The 18,209-nt window shown below is 41.2% G+C and overlaps 1 protein-coding gene across 1 annotated transcript; it reads left to right on the plus strand.

The window, feature by feature from the left end:
• The first annotated feature begins 629 nt into the window (after positions 1-629).
• Positions 630-14,333, plus strand: LOC100049330 (eukaryotic translation initiation factor 4E-1A). The gene is made up of 7 exons (XM_004086510.4): positions 630-733; positions 4,653-4,753; positions 6,273-6,368; positions 9,343-9,406; positions 10,110-10,223; positions 10,468-10,607; positions 13,914-14,333. The coding sequence occupies exons 1-7, from the start codon at positions 647-649 to the stop codon at positions 14,026-14,028; spliced, it is 717 nt and encodes a 238-aa protein (XP_004086558.3). The 5' UTR covers positions 630-646; the 3' UTR covers positions 14,029-14,333.
• Positions 14,334-18,209: the final 3,876 nt, after the last annotated feature.

Consider the following 18,209-nt stretch of genomic DNA (forward strand, 5'->3'; position numbering starts at 1 on the left):
AGTATGTATGTAATGTTCATTCATTCATCTTCTTCCGTTTTCCCCCTTTTGGGGTCACGGGCTGCTGGAGCCTATCCGGCCACTCGTGGGCAAAGGCAGGGGACATTCTGGAAAGGACACCAGTCTGTCGCAGGACGACAACCCCACACCCATGCACACACACCTATGGACAATTTAGAGTAACCAATGAACCTATGAAGCATGTTTTTGAACATGTTTTGTGTACAATGTTGTATTTTAAATTATACCTCTTATGTGTTATATATATCAGTATTTTGTTCAAATAAACAAGATTTTATCAAATTTAAATCCATACATTTCGGTAAAAAAAAATCTACCCATGGGTAGGGTTGTATGTAAAAAGGAAGAGATACTTAATGATACCGAGACTGAACCAAATATCCGCCTCAACCAAAGCGATATTCTAATTTATGGATTAGTTTTTTTCCCCCCTTTAAATAGGAAGTTGCAATTGTTTGGTTACTTCAACTACTGTTGCATATTCTTTAGGTGAAACTGGGAAAAAATTTTTTTAAAGGAATTCTTCATATGTCAATAAATATCAATGATGATTGAAAAAGCTGTCTCATCAAAATGGCGCAAAGAAAATCTGCTCGTTTTCTGCTTTGTCATCAATCACCTGCGCATGCGTATTGAAGTGCCGCAATTAGCTATTTTAACAGACGCAAAATCTCTGCGAGAGGAATTCCAGAAGATGGCGACCGCCGTAGTGGTAAGTATTGATTACTGATAGCTGAATTGTTTGATTAAAAAAACAAAACAAATTCAACCGAAACTTTATTTTTTTGGTGTTCGACACGCGGACGATACTAGAAAATATGCGACACTAGTAAGTATTGCCTGACTTACTTACGAGGAAATTCGACCGTTTCACTTCGGTAGTACTAAAGTTAGACTACTTTATTTCTTTTTAGAAATGACGCAGTTAAAACTTCGCTTAAATTCAGCGAGTTAAGAAGATGGTCAGACAGACAGCCGCTGTTAACCGTCTTCTTAACTCGCTGTAGCACGTTTTGCCTGCCTACCGAAAGCGTCACACCGCTCCCTCCGCGGGAGCGCGCAAACCTCAAACGAGAATCCCCAAGTAAAGGATTTCTACGGTGAACTATCTCTTGTTTCATCATACGTGAAGGGATGTGCAGAAAGGTGAACAACCGTTCACACCGGAAAAGTATGAGGTCGATAGTTTTCAGTCACGTGGTGCAGCGAACAGTTTTCCAAGATCACGTCTGCTTAGTTATACCAGGCTTTGAGCATGAAACATCAAAAAACTTGTCATTATTTTGGAGAAGTTTAGCTTTATCAAATTCTTACAAAGAGAGAAAAAAGATTTTGTTATAATGTGATTTAAAAAAAATATCAAAATCAAGAAACTTGAACTCTATTAGTATTTGAATATTTGGACCTTCATAAGGTAGATCCTTCATATCTCTAGACATGTCTATCTGTTCATGTTGTTTTCATGGCAGGTCATAAATCTTTTTTTTCCATTGATGGTCCTTTCCCGTCTCTGTTTCTAATATTATTAGTTTGTCATTTATTATTATTATATTCCTTATTAACCACTCCTCATTTGCATCTGGTATTGTCCTCTCACTCCTCAAAACTGCTGCTGTCAAATCCATCCTAAAGAAATCCTGGTTCAGATCCTAATTCCTTTAATAATCTCTGTCCTATTTCTAACGTCCCCTTCATCTCCAAAATAGTCGCCTCCCAACTTCACCATCATCCTAATCAAAATGATCTCTTTGAACCCTTTCAATCCGGTTTTCGCCCCCTTCGTAGCACTGAAACTGCCCTTATAAAAGTCCAGAATGACCTTCTCCTGGCAGCTGATTTTGTACTCATCACCATCACCTACTTCAGTGTTTTTCAACCAGACCATCGTGCCGTGGGAGATGGTCAGGTGTGCCGGGAGAAATTGCCCTCATTAACTGATCTAAAAACATTTCCCATCTCCAGGAAATCAGCTCTGTGTTCATCCAAACAGGCCCTGATAAAACACTGAGTAGTTAGGAATATGAAAGATCATAAAAGACTTTTCTTTGTGATTATTTGATTCTATTAAAGACATTTTGATAAGAATGATGGTACTGCGATTTAGCCGCAGCGTCAGCTGATTTCTGAAAAAGTCCCGCCCCTTTAACTGTCTCCACCAATCATTCTTGGAGGCTTAATCAAATGTCCTCAGTCTGACCAATCAAAAGTGGTTAAAGTCTTCACTTCCTTGTTCTGATTCTGTTGATAAAGTCTCCCAGTTCCAATAAAAATAGCAACTAAAGCTCGTCTTTAGCGGTGTAGCTTTCCACAGAATCCGGTGTCAGACCGTGGAACAAGTGAACAAAATAATGAAGCTCAGAGACGCCAGTCCGTTTGCGTTCGGTGGCTGTTTGCACTACATCTCCCATGATGCATTGGGTTAAAATGACAGCATCTCAGCGCACAACCAGTCTCTCCTCTTAAACATCTTGAAACCACAACGAACATGCATCAGTTTTTAAATCTTCTAACTTAACTTTTAGAAAAAACAGCTGCAACTTTTCTTTTAGAAAAAACAGCTGCAACTTCCAGCTTTTTCTGCCACAATTATCACAAAAATGCACGTGTGATTGTGGAGGTGCTGTAGATCAATACAGACTGAGTTTTTTTTTTTTTTTTTTTTTTTTTTTTTTGGATGCTGGTGTGCTGCGGGATTTTTGATAAGGTTTAAAGTGTGCCGTGGCTCAAAAAAGATTGAAAAACACTGACCTACTTGACTTGAGCGCGGCATTTGACACCGTGTCTCACTCCATCCTCCTTTGGTGTCGAGTCAACGCCCCTCCGCTGGTTTCATTTTTACTTCTCAAACTGCATTCAGTTTATCCAACTGAAATCTATTAAATCTCAACCCTCATTAATTTTCTCTGGTGTTCCTCAAGGTTCTGTTCTCGGTCCCCTCCTCTTCATTTCCTACCCCTTGGCAATATACTCTGTAAATTCGACATTGATTTTCATTGTTTTGCGGATGACACTCAGCTCTATCTGTCCAGTAAACCCAACTCTTCTCTTCCACCTGCCTCCCTTTCCTCCTGCCTGTCTGAAATAAAAACCCGGTTCACCTTAAACTTCCTCAAACCTACTAGCGGTAAAACCAAACTACTCCTTGTAGGTTCCAATTTGACACTTTCCAGTTTTTCCCTCCCCTCAGGTAAAGACTCTGGGTGTCATCCTTTATTATACTTTCAGTCTCACATCTATAGCATTACTCTGTCTGCCAGAACTCCTTCCTTCCATCACATCACTCCCGTTCCCCAGCAGCTGCACTGGCTTCCGGTCATTTTCAGGATAAAATTCAAACTTTCATAACCTGGCTTATCTTTCTAATCTCCTCCATATTGACACTCCCTCTCGTTCTCTCTGGTCTTCTTCCTCCCTTCAGCTTTCTGTCCCTCCGGCCCGTATGGTCACAACGGGGAGCCATGCCTTCAGTCGCTCGGCTACCCAACTCTGGAACTCTCTCCCCCCCAGGCCTCCGTAACACTGACTCCTTCTTTATTTTTAAATCGAGACTCAAGACCTTGTTTTAAATTTGCATTTCTAGATCACAATTTTTCATCTTCTGCTATCTGATTTTATGGATGATTTGAATTTTATTGTTTTTAACATTTTGTGATTTTTTTTTTTTTTTTTTTTTTTTTTTTTTTTTTTTTTTTTTTTTTTAAATTGTGTTTTACTTTTGAATTCGTGCAATGTGTCCTTGAGTGTTTTGAAATGCACTTTTAAATCAAATGCAAAATTATAATAATTATTCATTAGGAGAGTTAAAGACCGTCTTCTTCCTGGCTTTTTCTGATGATGGAGGACATAAATTAAGCTTAAAAAGGTCTTTCTTTATGGAAATTCTTCTGAATCTGGAGCAGAGGGGTAAATAGTTTGTTTTCCTCGTCTGAGCTGGAATCTGGATCTAAACCGAACGGCTCATTAGCGCTGAAATTGGTCACTATTTTTGTTGCACCACTGATGTTAGGCTGGGGTCGAGTGAGTTTATTTAAAGGGATGATGGGAAGTGAGGACAGGCTTCCTTCACAACTTGGAGGTGAATTTCTTTTTTTTATTTTTATTTTTTTAACTTGTCCTGTCCAACAGCTGGGCAAACAGATGAGAGCTGAAGGCCTCTTGTGTTGGACATATTTTATTTTAACAAAAGAGGTTATAAATCTTCTGACAAACCAGAGGTATGTCTGAATAAACCCCTTTTTTAATCAAAGCCAAACTTTATTCATTTTAATCATATTTGAAAATGTTTTGTGTTGGACCGGACGGAAAAGAAAAGGAGGGAGGAAGAGAGAGGGATGTTAGAGAGAGGGAGGGGTAGGAGGGTGATCATAGGAGGGGGGGGGGGGTAAAGGAGGTGAATTTCTGATGAGCTCATGCCGCTTTGCAGAACCTGTAGAAAACAATACATTTTTGGATTTTGGTGAAAAACTGCATTATCATAATTAAAAGAACGCTTTGAAAATGGATCAAAAGATGATCGGAGTGGGACTTTCAGCTCTGACTTTGGTAACTCCAAGCCCCATTTGGGCTCGTACTAGTCAATTTATTGTGCTAGAACCAAATATTTTCTCGTTTTGTTTTATTTTCCGTCATAGGTGTCCACTTCGATTCCTGGAAACCTCGAGGAAAAAAGTGAAATAAGCAACGGAAAGATCGGGAATCCTGAGGCTTGCATCAAACATCCCTTACAGAACAGGTAAGACCAGCAGATAGCGCTGTGACGATAACCGCATCACTCATCACCGCGGTGATGACCTCATCACCGCATCACCACACTTTTTTTTACGCCCTTTTTTTTTTTTACGTTTTCATATGGTGCGTGATTGGAACTATAATAAACACATTAAACGCATTCATCTTTGCCAGAGGTGGGCACTGAGGGCCGCATTCCTGCATGTTTTCCAGCATACCCTGCTCTGGCATGTTCTAATTGGCTGGACACACCTGTACCAGGTAATCAGTCATGAGTAGGGCAAGATTATTGGCTGGACACACCTGAACCAGGTAATCAGCCATGAGTAGGGAAAGGCTATCTTGAAATCATGCAGACACACCGGCCCTCGAGGCCTGGAATTGCCCACCCCTGATCTTTGCTGATAATTTCCTTTTTCTGCTAGTCCTGTGTTCAGACTTTCCTTCTTTCTTTCAGACTGTTCTCTCCTTTTCTCCCACTGCGCCTGTCACTCTCTCTCGTAGGCGCGCGCTCTCACTGTCTGCCTCTGCGCTGCACGTGACACGCGGCTCCCTTTACAGTTACACAAACGGCGTGTTAGGCTTCATGGCTACCGGAAAAGTGAAAGTGTCTGCAGTCTGCTTATTACTGGACAATACATAATATTTTGAGAAGATGTCTATACCAGAGAGCATAGGTGAAACTTGCGTGCAGCTAGAGAGCGGTCCGCTGCAGAAGAATCAACATACACCCCCAACACACGTGTGCACACCTTCCTCCTATACCTACACAAGAAGCTCCGCGCTCACACACACAATCTACAACATCTATAGTTAGTTCACAAGTTAGATATGTAGTTGTTAGTTGTTACTGTTATTTGTTAACAAAGAATAGTACGTTGTAATTGTATTTATTTCCGATGCCGCCGCCGGGGGATTTTGTGTTTTTTCTTTTGTGTTTTTTTTAAATTTTTTTTGGGGGGGGGGCTGCGGTTAACCGCGACACCACGCCCCCTGGTGGTTCATCACCGCGGTGATCAAAAATTCGACACCGTCACAGCTCTACCAACAGAACCCCAAAACCCTGGCATGCAGCCCTGATGCAACAAATACAACTGAGCTCCGTCTTTCTACACGTTTACAATCCTCACTTGGCTCTCAATGCTGACCAATCAGGACAACAAATATCCCACATTTGTGTGCAACGTTATAAAATATTACATACAGCAAAAAACAGGTGACACTCCTCATCAAAACATAAGACATAGATGTGATGCCGCCTTCAGCTTGGTAAAGGCCAGTCTGTGAGAATGTGATCAGACATTGAAAGGCCTCTGGTGGAAAACGGGATTGGAGCACTGGTCTAAAAGAAATTTTGGCCAAATTTCAAAATTCAAGTGTTAACCACGTTCAGAAATGTTCTTATTGCTTGAATTTATCAGTTGGAAAAAAACAAACAATTTAAGTGGGTTCTTTTTTTATTTTCTGTGTGCATGTAATCCACTTGTGAGGTCACCAAAACAAGAGTCTGTTTGCTTTTACAGGTGGACTCTTTGGTTTTTCAAGAATGACAAAAGCAAAACCTGGCAGGCCAACCTTCGTCTCATCTCTACGTTTGACACAGTTGAGGATTTCTGGGCGTGAGTACAACTTTACAGTAGGGCTGGGTGATTTCACGGTATCGTTTTTTTAACAATAAATGTCACGATTGAAACCAAATAACTATATTTGTCAAATTTAAACAATGCACTCTGCTCATGAATGTGTAATCATTAGCAGGTTGTGTAACCCTCGTGCTATCCTAGGCACTTTAACATTGGGAGTTGGGTCATCTAGACCCACTAGACCAGGGGTGTCAAACTGATTTTGGTTCGGGGGCCACATTCAACCCGTCTGATCTCAAGTGGGCCGGAACAGTAACGTAAAGGCAAAATTACAGTTTTATTCTTGTTTTTTTACCCAATTGGAAAACATGCCTCAACCAACATGGTAGCTTGATCATTTCTTATTACACATTCATTCACAGAGGCCAATGGATCTTAAATAAAATTAATTTCACTTTAAAAATATTGGTTTATTCAATTTTATACAGCCTGAATATTTTAAATCTGACACTGAAGCAATCCTGATAATAAATTCAAGAGGGGCTACAGAAAAAAATGAAACATCTTCCTAAAATGTAAACGTCCAAACGATGACAAAATGACACTAAATTAAACTTGCAAACATTTGTGAACATAAGAGTTTGGAGTTAACCTCCTTTCTCTCCTGAAACTTCACAAGACCGTCAATATCAGGATTCAAATCCTGTGCAGAAACACATTTACTGTCATTCAAGTGTGCAAAACACAATGAAATGTCCATTATTATTATTATCATTCATTATTATAAGAATCTTTTCCTGGTTTCTGCCTGAATTTTGTGGCAACACCTGCCTTCTTCCTGACCTTTGATGGAGCGCCATCAGTGACCAAAATTACTTCATGTGACCAGTTCACTCCAACATTGTCCAGCACATTAACTAGAGAGCTGACTAAGTCATCAGTTGCTGTTGTGTCCATCAACTCCAGAAACTCCACTGTGACGGTCTCTGCAACACCTTTAATAAATATGCACAGCTGTACATATCTGTGATGTTGGTGCTTTCATCAATAGTGACTGAAAATACAATAAATGACTAGATTCCTTCATATGGCTGCCCATGTTTCCTCAGAGATGTTGGATCTGATCGTAATTCTTGACAGACTCATGTTTAAGGTCGACTGCTTTTTGGGAACATTGGGGATGGTGATAAAGAACGGATTTTTCTTTTTTGGGTAAAGGAGTAAAGCTTTTATTTTGAAGTCAATCTTTTTTTTTTCTGTAACTGATTGTATGATTTTTGGTGAACATAAGTTCACCATCTGAAAATGGATTGGATGTTTGCTCCAACTTGTTTGCAATAAGGTAGCTAGCTTTCACTGCTCCATCACTGACATCACGGCTGCAGTAAATCCAGATGGTTATTTATCGGTCCAGCTAATAGTTGCTAAATCTTTTTTTCTTAACTGCAAATGGTGAAACTTTTCTTTGTGGAGATTTCTTATTACAAGTCATCTTGGTGGTACGTTCATCTGAACAGTGAGATAGAAAATCAAGAAATCATCTTTAAAGAATTTTATAGACATTTGTTTGCATTTATTGAGAAAAAGTAGTATTTAACCCTCTGGCTTGAAAGATTTAGTACTTTTTGACAAAACCCTTCTTGTTGAGCACAGAGGTCAGACGTTTCTGGTAGTTTATGATCAGGTTTCTGCACATAGCGGGAAGAATTTTGGTCCACTCGTCTTTACAAATGACTTCTAAATTATTAAGATTTGATGGCTATTGCCAAGCAACTCTGAGCTTCGGCTCTCTCCATAGGATTGAGATGCAGAGACTGGCTGGACCACTACATGACCTTGACATGCTTCTTCTTTAGTCATTCCTTGGGTGCTTTGCTGAATGTTTTGGGTCATTATCCTGTTTGAGGACCCATCCACGGCCCATTTTAAGGCCCCAGCTTTTAGGCTTAAGGGGGGAAGGAGGTTCTCACTCAGGATTTGATGTACATGAGGTACATGTCTCCTCCCATCCACATGGTGAAGTAGCTCTGTGCAGAAAAACACCCCTAAAGCATGATGCTTCCACCTCCTTGCTTGACAGTGGGGATGGTGTTCTTGGGGTCATAGGCAGCATTTCCCTTCCTCCAAACACGAAGGGTTGAGTTGATACCAAAGACTTCAGTTTTGGTCTGATTTGACCACAGCACCTTCTCCCAACCCCTCCCTACATTCTCAAATTGTTCATTGTCAGATTTCAGGCGGGTCTGCACATGCAGCTTCTTAAGCAGGGCTACTTTGGAAGCTCTATAAGATGCTAAACCACTGCAGAATAAAGTTTTCCCAGTGGTTTTCTTGGTGATTATGGTTCCAGCTGCTTTGAGATCATCAACTAACTCCTGCCATGTTGTTTTAGGCTGACTTCTCACTGTTCTCATGAGAATGGAAACCCTACCAGGTCCGATATGGTTTGGAGGCACATCAATGGGTGGATTGATGGTCATGTTCTTGTATTTTGGTACAATTGCACCAACAGTTGTCACCTTAACCTCCATCTTCTTTCTGAAGGCTTTGTAGTCCATTCTGGTCTTGTACAGGTCTACAGTATTCTCCCTTAAATCCACTGAAAGCTCTTTAGTCTTTCCCATGTTGGAGAGTTTGGAGACTGATGGACTGATTCTGTGGACAGGTGTCTTTTCTACAGGTGATTAGTTCAAACGTGTGTCTTCAGTTCAGGTGACGGGGTGAGTAGCAGAGTCTAACTGCTCTGTGTGAACCAGAACTCTCAATGGTTATTAAAGCTTCCAATACGCATTTCTCTCAATGAAATGGAAATAAATTTATATCCGTTATTTAAAGTGGATTTCTTGCTTTTCTATCTCACTGTTTAAATGAACCTACCATTAAGATGACAGAATGTCAATTTCTTTTGAAGTGGGCAAACCTAAAAAAATCAGTAAAAGATCAAATACTTATTTCCTCTACTGTTGGATGTTTATGAATTGTAAAGTTCTACTTCAATGTCTTCATTTAGGTTATACAATCATATTCAACTGTCAAGTAACTTGATGTCTGGCTGTGACTACTCTCTGTTTAAGGTAGGACATTTAATCAAAAGTTTCACAATTTACTGCAACATTAATTTTGGCTTCATGTCTAAAGTTGATGGATGTTCTCTTAATTCTTAGTGAAGATCTAGCGTCTAATTTTCATGATTTGAGCAAGGCATTCTGTTCCATTTGGAAAGGTTCAGTCTAACAGACGCATTCATCAGAATCATATGGATTTATTTGGACAAAATAAATTTAAATTGGGCGGCAGTGGCTCACGTGGTTGAGCAGGGCTGGCGGTTTGATTCCCACTCCCTGCCTCCAGTGTGGCTCCACTGGTGTGTGAATGTGCATGAATGTCCCGGTGATGGTCAGAGGGGCCGCAGGGGCGAACTGGCACCCACGCCTCTGTCAGTCTGGCCCAGGGCAGCTGTGGCTACATCAGTAGATATCACCAAGTATGAATGAATAATGGACACATTGGAAGAACTTTGAGCGTCTGGTAAAGCAAAGATCTTTTTTTTTTTTTCAAATTTTCGAAGCAAACGTTTGATGGATTGTTTTGTTTAAAAAAGGGGTCTTTCTCATTATTCCAAACATTGAATCCAAAGCCTCATGTAGAGGATGGTCCAGCTGCTCTAAAGCTAAAGTTTTACAGCATCCTGGTTTTGTTTTCTCTTTCATAACATGTGCATGTAGGAGTTGTACAGGAAAGTTTTTGCATCGTCAGCATTACGTTTTTCTCCAACAGGATGGGATTGAACCCATGTGGGAGGATGAAAGGAATCGGCGTGGGGGCCGCTGGCTCATCACCCTGTCCAAACAGCAACGGAAAATGGATCTGGACCGGTTCTGGTTGGAGACGGTACAGTCAAGCATCACCAGGGCTTCTTATTTCAAAGTTGCCTTAAAGGCGGTCATAAAAAAGCAAATGATGCCAATTAATAGTGAGAAGATGGGAATTGGAATAAATGAGGAAAAAATGGCTGGCATTAACAGAAACCATCGATTGGCATTATTGGTTTCTGTGTTCGCCCAGGGGCTGCTTTCAGTCAAACCACTCATTAAAAGTGAAAAAAGGATGTGAGCGTGCCTCTCTGTGTTTGCAGCTTTTGTGTCTCGTGGGCGAAGCCTTTGATGATCACAGCGATGATGTTTGTGGAGCCGTCATCAACATCCGAGCCAAAGGAGATAAAATAGCAATATGGACCACAAACTGTGAAAACAAAGAGGCCATCACACAGATTGGGTGAGCTGAATGAAGAATGAGGTTCTTTGTTTGTTTGTTTCTCTCATAAGATGAAGGAAAGGTTCTGAGCACACTATAGTTAGAAAGTTTGGAATCACTGTCAAATGTTTGGTTTCCATGGTAAAAACACAGGAATAATAAAGGAAATGCACTCAGCATGTTTATGTTGTCTGTGTAAGAAAAATGCTTAGTGAAAATGAATTATCTTTGAAACTTTGCTCACTTAAAAAAGGGGGAAAACTGAAAGGTTTGAATGTAGACTGGCACACCTTAAACTTTCCACTTGTCAGCTGCGTGGCCTGGTGGCAGAGTCCGCCCTGAGACTGCAAGGTTGTGGGTTAAAATCCATGGTCAGCTCGTACCAAATACTCCCATACCAAAATGGGACCCAAAGCTTCCTTACTTGGCATTAAGAATGGTGTTTTTGATATCGTTAACATGTTTTGTGGTATTTTTCTGATGGGGGGGCAAATATTAAGAAAAATGGCCTCAAAACAGCATTTCTTAGTTTTTCTCTGAAATCTTTGTGAATCAGGTGTAGACGGAAAAAATGTTGTTTGAAAAAGATATTTATGATAATACAGTAGGGGAGCCCAAACCTCCGTTTCATTCTGAGGCATCCAGTTATAGACGACTAGATTCATTTTCCTCATGTTCCTGCCATTTGCCTTTTGGGTAGCTCCAGTTTTGTGTACCGTTGTTTTTTTTGCACCGCTAATGTTAGGTTGGGAGTGTGAGGGGCTGTGAGCTAGTGGGAAAGTGCATAACCAAAGGGATGATGGGAAATGAAGACAGGCTCACTCCACCAACAGTCCCGCCCACAATTTGGAGGTGAATCTCTAGATGACTACTGCCGCTGTGCTGAAACTACGTCCTAGAAAATGACTCTGGTATTTGATAACAGCTAAAAATGTCATAAGCATAATTAGAAGAATGCTGGGAAAAATGGTTCCCAAGCTCGGCTCTGTCTGCAGACTGCCACTCCCCCAGGGGATGGGTCAAATGTGCTGAAAAAACCATAGGAATTTGAACTGAAAACATACATCTCTCATTAGATGGACAGACTTGAGTCTTCTCTGGTTGAGTTAATTCTACAAATATAAAGGGCCTGAGTGGACCTCAACCTTGGATTCATGTGTTCACAACACTTTCCAGATCCCTTATGTCAGGGGTCGGGAACCTTTTTGGCCAAGAGAACCATAAACGCCACATATTTTGAAATGTAATTTCGAAAGAGCCATACAATTATGTGGTGTCCTTTTCCCACACTGAGACTTAACCTCTTAAGGTTCTTTATTCTGGTTAATGCTGGCTGTAACAAATGCCGTAAATTAATTCAGCAACTCCTGGATCTCTCCCGCCGAGACGAGAGCGCTTCTCCCAATTTTATATTCCCCTGCTCCCGCTGCAGCCCTCCCATTTCCCTTATTCGGCCCATAGCTGAACCCCATTGGTCCAAACTACCTAACAACAGGCTGAGCGACAGAACTGGGGGCCAATCAGATCACTGCATGATGCGTTCATTGAACTCCAGAACTTATAACACGGCCCAACAGCCACCCAGTTAAACTCAAGCCGCGACAATATGTTTAAAACTAAATATACAAGTGAATGTGTGCATTTGATGTAATTTCAACACTTCTAAAGTACAATAAGTCTGTGGATTCTTTTTAATAATATCGTTATGCTGTTGCTAATAAATGATGAGTATTTCTCGTGGTAGTTTTGCTGATGGTTTAGTCTGGTTGATAGGTGGTGAGTTTCTGCTTCATGCAGGCGTTGAGACTTTAAACGTGATCATAGGTCTGAATGTTCTGTAGATGTGAGACAGACTGCTCACATGCAGACGGGGAGCCAAACACACATTCACACGCTGCAGTGAGTGACGGGCAGCGGGTTTTACGTTATTACAATCCCTGCGCGATTCACCTACTGGCCGTGCCCACAACCCCACCCTCACCCTCTGCTTTCTCCCTCACATATCCCGTCCCCGCTACTGCGCGCTCTTTCTCAGAGACGGGAGCGCGCAGTTTTAGGCACGGCAATTCACAGGTTTCCGGGTGGTACAAACTCTGTGAAATAATAGATAATAGTAAAGTGATAATGCTGGCGCAGATCCTTCTCTCCAAGCACCGCTACTACTGCGCGCCTCTGGCATCGCATCGCGCCCGAGAAGGACTGGTCTGATGAATAAAAAAAAATTGAAGATTTGTCTGCGAGCCACATGTGACCATCAAAAGAGCCATATATGGCTCGCGAGCCATAGGTTCCCGACCCCTGCCTTATGTCCAGTTTTTGTCTTTTGATCTGCAGTCTAGAGATGTGACGTTCCCTAACAAATGGAATCTTTTGAGCGGTTCATTCCCATGAACGATGACAATTGAGTTGCGGTCTGCTAAGAACAGTTCTTCATTTCATTATTTTCTTCTCCGTCCCCCGAGTTTTATACGTTCACATACTTTGGGGCAAAAAAGTATATATAGTCAGCCACCAATTGTGCAAGTTCCCCCCCTTTAAAAAGAGGAGAAAGGCGTGTAATTTTCTCATTTTCTCATGTCTCACATGAGTAGTAAACTTGTCCCCCAACTGCTTTGACCTCTGTTCCCGTTTAGTTTCCAGTACGGTTCAGTTCAATTGTGCTAGACGTTGGCCTTCGGTTCCTCTGCCTGTTGATCTATGGGTCACCTTTGTTTTATTTCTGGTATTTATCTGTTTCCACAATATTGAATTGGACTCTGCTTTTTTTCTTCATGTTTTTTCCTTGCAGAGCGCACAAACAAATGGTCTTTTTCTCTTCTTCTCTCTGCCTTCTGTTGTTTTGTAACCACTCTTTCCTTCTGCCCAGCATGTGTCTGTGGCTCTTCAGTCCTGCCTAAAGCAGGATCCTAAAGGGATTTGCATCTTAAGTGTAACACGAGGGATTTGGATGAAACCTATAGCTTTGCTTGTTTATTTGCTGGAGAGAAGTAAAAAATATCTGACAGCATTTATTGGAGATGTTTGAGTCTTTTTGTATTTATGTCGTAATGAATTCTGGTTGATCTGACTCTTTTGTAATCAATTCAAATGCTTTTCTTTGGATATTCTAGTTTTTTGAAATTTGTAAAATGAAAAACTATCAAAGTTTTTTTTTTAATACTGACAAATGGTTTCTGTTTTTAAATTTTTTTTTTTTTTAATTTTCTGCTGTAGTTAAGGTTGTGAATAAATTTTATTTGGGGTGTAAAGTTTCCTGCGTTAATTGCTTGAGAAAATCGGATGTTCTCAATATGTATTGAGTTTTAGTTTGTTTTTCTTCTTCCCTAGTCGAGTTTATAAGGAGAGGTTAGGCGTTCCACCCAAAGTGATCATCGGGTACCAGTCCCACGCAGACACGGCTACAAAGAGCAGCTCCACAACCAAGAACAAGTTTGTTGCTTAAAGGTTTTGGGTTTGTCTTCTTTCCTTGTTTTGTTTTTTTCAAAGTAACTGAAAGTTTATTCACCAAAAGCCTTTTCTAAAATGGAACAAGTCTTGCCTTTACTTTGTCAGAACATTTGTTTGTGGTGAGAATACAATAAAAAAATAGTAGGTGTAAAATCCTAATGATTGACTTCATCATGGGATAGAAATGTAAGCAGTTTATTGGAGGTGATTCATTTGTGTTCCAACAATTCTCTCAGTTTTTACCTTTTTAAGTTGTTTATGGAGAATTGCTTAATAAAGGTACATGAATTATTTCTGCAAGCTGTTGTTTGGTTTTCATATCTTCAGTTATGAGGTTTACATGAATCATTTGGGGATAAACTGTCAAATCACTGTAAAAGATGTTTTAACCCACTCGTCCTAAATGTACCTGGAACAAAGAATGTTCCATCCGTCCTCAGATCCCACAGAGTTCCTTTCAGGGTCACGGGGTCGCAGGAGCCCTCCCAGCCACTGGTGGGGGAAGGTGAGGTACACCCTGAACAGGTCACCAGTCTGCTGTGGGGTCACACACTCGATTCATTCCTAGGGGCAATTTTAGAGACGCCAATGATGTTTGTACTATTTTGTTTTATTTTATTTTATTTTTTACTGACATTCAGGCAACATGCTCACAAACTATAAGGCAACTTCTGTAAAATTTGCCAACATCCAACACTGGAACAAAGACCAAGCAGCAGACATAAGAAAATGCAACTCCAATCAACAAAGACGACAAACAAATGAAAAATCCTGGAATAAAGTAAAAACAAGGAAACAAGGCACCACTTAAGGGCAAACGGATAAATGATCTTAACTGCTTTCTATTTTTTGGGGGGATTTTTGGAAGTTCTTTAAAAAAAATAAAAAATGACTGCAGTTTTATTCAATGGTATTTTTGAATAAAGTATTTCCTACAATGATTAAATGTTAATTAAAAATGAAACATTTTTGTCTGTGTATAAATCCAAGATGAAAGTTTGGAATGACTGTTTTTGTTGAAAGCCAGTCATTAAATGCAGCCACAAATTTTGAACCAAATCACAAGATGGTTTTGGGTTTCAAGCTCATTTTTACACAAGGGGCATAAATTATCTTGACAATTATATTTCTTTGCATGAATATATATATATATATATATATATATATACACACACACACACACACACACACACACACACACACACACACACACACACACACACACACACACACACACACACACACACACACACACACACACATACAGCATGTTTTTGAACTGTGAGAGAAAACTCACACATGCACAAGAACATGCTAACTTCATGCAAAAGGGTTCTGGCTGGGATTTGAACCAGGGCATTCTTACTGTAAGGTGAGAGCTAACCACTGCCCCACCATGCAGCTTAGAATGTGAAATGTATTTTTTTTTAGATCAGTGGCTCTTGAAGCAAATGAGTTGTCGTTTTTTCTTGATTCTCTTTAGTAAACTGAAACACATCAAGTTAGTCAACACCATGGTTTGGCCTGAGCGATTGACCGTTTTCTGACAATTCTAGAGAAAACGTCCTGTTTTCTGCTGTTTGAATTTTTTTTTTTTTTCTAGAACAGTTTTCTATGCTGGCGAGGAGCCGTTTACTTTGACTGGGAATAATGTTAAGTTGTGGAATGAATACTTCCCGGATCTCCTCGGCTCCGACTCAACTCCTCTTGAGGAGGCAGAGTCTGGGCACTCCAGGGTGGGGCTGTTGGTCACCTGAGCTGAAGTCACTGTGAAAGTTTAAACTTGTTCAGGCTGGACACAGTTTGTGTCCCCTGAAAATCTGAAACAAATTTTCAGTCCGAACACACACAAGTGGACCCTGGGCTCGGACCAGGAACCGCTCTTGGACTCATCTTTGGAGGCGCTCTTGGTTTGTTTCCAATCAGACAGAGCTTCATTTCGCTCAGTGTTCCTCAATCTGAATACGACCCGTCCTCGGAGCGGAGCAACTGAACCCAAACAGCCACCGTAGCCAGACGTTTTGGGATGTAATCAGAGTAGGAATGTACCAACCATGACGATGAAACACAACTCATTATGTGGTCGGATGAATGCAGGCTCCTTAAACCACTTTTAACGTGATGTACATTGCATCTTCCCAACAATCTATACGTCATACACACTTATCAGCGTACCTTCTTAACCGTTTTCTCCTAAGTAACCGTCTTGCAGCATGCCTCCTGGTTCAAATCCCTGCTGGGACATTTCTGAGTGGAGTCTGCATGTTCTCCCCGTGCATGCGAGGGTTTTCTCCAGGCACGCGGCTTCCTTCCACCGTCCAAAGACATGCTTCATTGGTTCATTGATTTCTTTAAATTGTCGTTACGTGTTACTGTGAGTGTACATGGGTGTGTGATTGTGGTCCTGTGACAGACTGGTGACGGGATGTACCTCACCTTCACCCAACAGAAGCCAGATTAGGCTTTGGCAGACCCTGAAAGGGATAAAGCGGGTGAAGAAAATGGGTTGAAGGGTACGGTTCATTCTCCTCGTTTCCGCCGACTGTCCGTCTCTTCTCCAACAATGAAAGCTTCTTTGACAACCAATAAATCCCGGTTAACTAGATAAGTTACCTAGCAGGTAAATGTCATGTTTGGTGGGTGTGGCTTGCATAGTTGTGAAGGATGCTGTTGCCATGTTGTTGTAACCTCCAAGGCATGTTAACGTTGGGAGTGGGGTCATCTGGACCCCACAAGATAGCACAAGGGATAAGTGCTGCTAGGACTGAAGTATCATTCTTTTTTCCAAATCATCTTTTTGTTTGTCAGGCTCCGGTTATTCAGTATCTGCAGCTCTAACCTCCATCTCTTTAAGGCAGACCAGCTCTAGCAGCATCATTGACTTCACTAACGTTTCTTGCCTCAGCTGTGACCTTTTTGAACTCTTCTTACGGCTCATTTCCTGCTGTACCTGGAGCTCTCCTGCTCAGGAAATGGGTTTGTTTAGTGAATGCATTCTTAGTCATGGGTCTTTCCCGCTTGAACTGTTTGAAGGTTTTTCCGATCACTTCTTCATCCATGTTGGGGGTTTGATTTGTTTGTGTGAACGTGTCCATTTCCACCATCAGCAGAGATCGTCTCCGTCACATGGTGGTTATCAACTGTCATCTTCTTTTCTTTTTCTGCGGCACCATCAGGGCTCACCTGACCTCAGTTCTTTTCTTGTGGTCACAGTCTTTATTTGGTTGGATGGAAACACTCACCTCCACCTTTCTTCTCTGAATGCAACAGCACTGCAGACATCTTTGTACTGTAATTTGAGATAAACATGAAAAAGCTGCAGATGATATTTAAACATTAACAAAAAGGTGAGAACAAACAGTGAGGTTGTGTGTAGGTGTGTGAGCAGTGTGAGCTGCTGCTAGTTTAGCATTTCTCAGCAGGTTGTGTTCTGGGGTGATGTAACACACAGTGTGTTTCTCTAGTTGTGTGCAGTTGCATTTCTTAGCCAGAGTTCTGCTGACCTTTGCAATCTCCAGATTTCCTCCTAATGGAGTCTCATCCCTGTTTCTCCATCTGTTCCCTCTTTTCGTCTCAGACTTCAGCGACATAAACCAGACATTTGACTATTATGTACTGGAGAGTTGAGCAGGTTCATGGCTTGAAGTTGGTTAGAATCCCCACAATGAATCCAGAAACAGCGACCAACAGAGAAACGCCAGCACAGAACAGACAGGAGAGGACAGCAGAGAGAGAGGAAACTGGTAATCTAAGGCAGATACCCAACAGCATATCTTATATTTGAACAGTTTTTATTCAAAAGTACTACTTAAGTAAAGAATGAGCTTTTCAGGTTGTGTCTTTAGCAGATGTGTAACTGCAATGTGTAGAGAGAGATTAAGAAGATTTGCGATCTTTCTAGGTTTGAATAAATGAATAATAGTAATGTATTAGATTTATCTGTGCTTTTCCAGTCGCTCAAAGTGTCCATTATTCATTCACTCCTCATTCATACTGGGTGATGGTATCTACTGATGTAGCCACAGCTGCCCTGGGGCAGACTGACAGAGGTGTGGCTGCCAGTTCGCCCCTCTGACCATCACCGGGACATTCACACACCAGTGGAGCCACACTGGAGGCAGGGAGGGTGAGGTGTCTAGTACCGCCAACCCATCGATCATTGGCCGACCCGCTCAA

The sequence above is a fragment of the Oryzias latipes genome, chromosome 10 (assembly GCF_002234675.1).
Source record: "Oryzias latipes chromosome 10, ASM223467v1".
NCBI classification, from domain to species: Eukaryota; Metazoa; Chordata; class Actinopteri; order Beloniformes; family Adrianichthyidae; genus Oryzias; species Oryzias latipes.

Excerpts from the sequence above, each read along its gene's own strand:
- LOC100049330 (XM_004086510.4), top strand. The coding sequence starts at position 647 with ATGCGTATTGAAGTGCCGCAATTAGCTATTTTAACAGACGCAAAATCT. Across the intron at positions 734-4,652 it reads AGATGGCGACCGCCGTAGTG|GTGTCCACTTCGATTCCTGG; the intron begins GTAAGTATTGAT and ends TTTCCGTCATAG. Across the intron at positions 6,369-9,342 it reads ACAGTTGAGGATTTCTGGGC|GTTATACAATCATATTCAAC; the intron begins GTGAGTACAACT and ends GTCTTCATTTAG.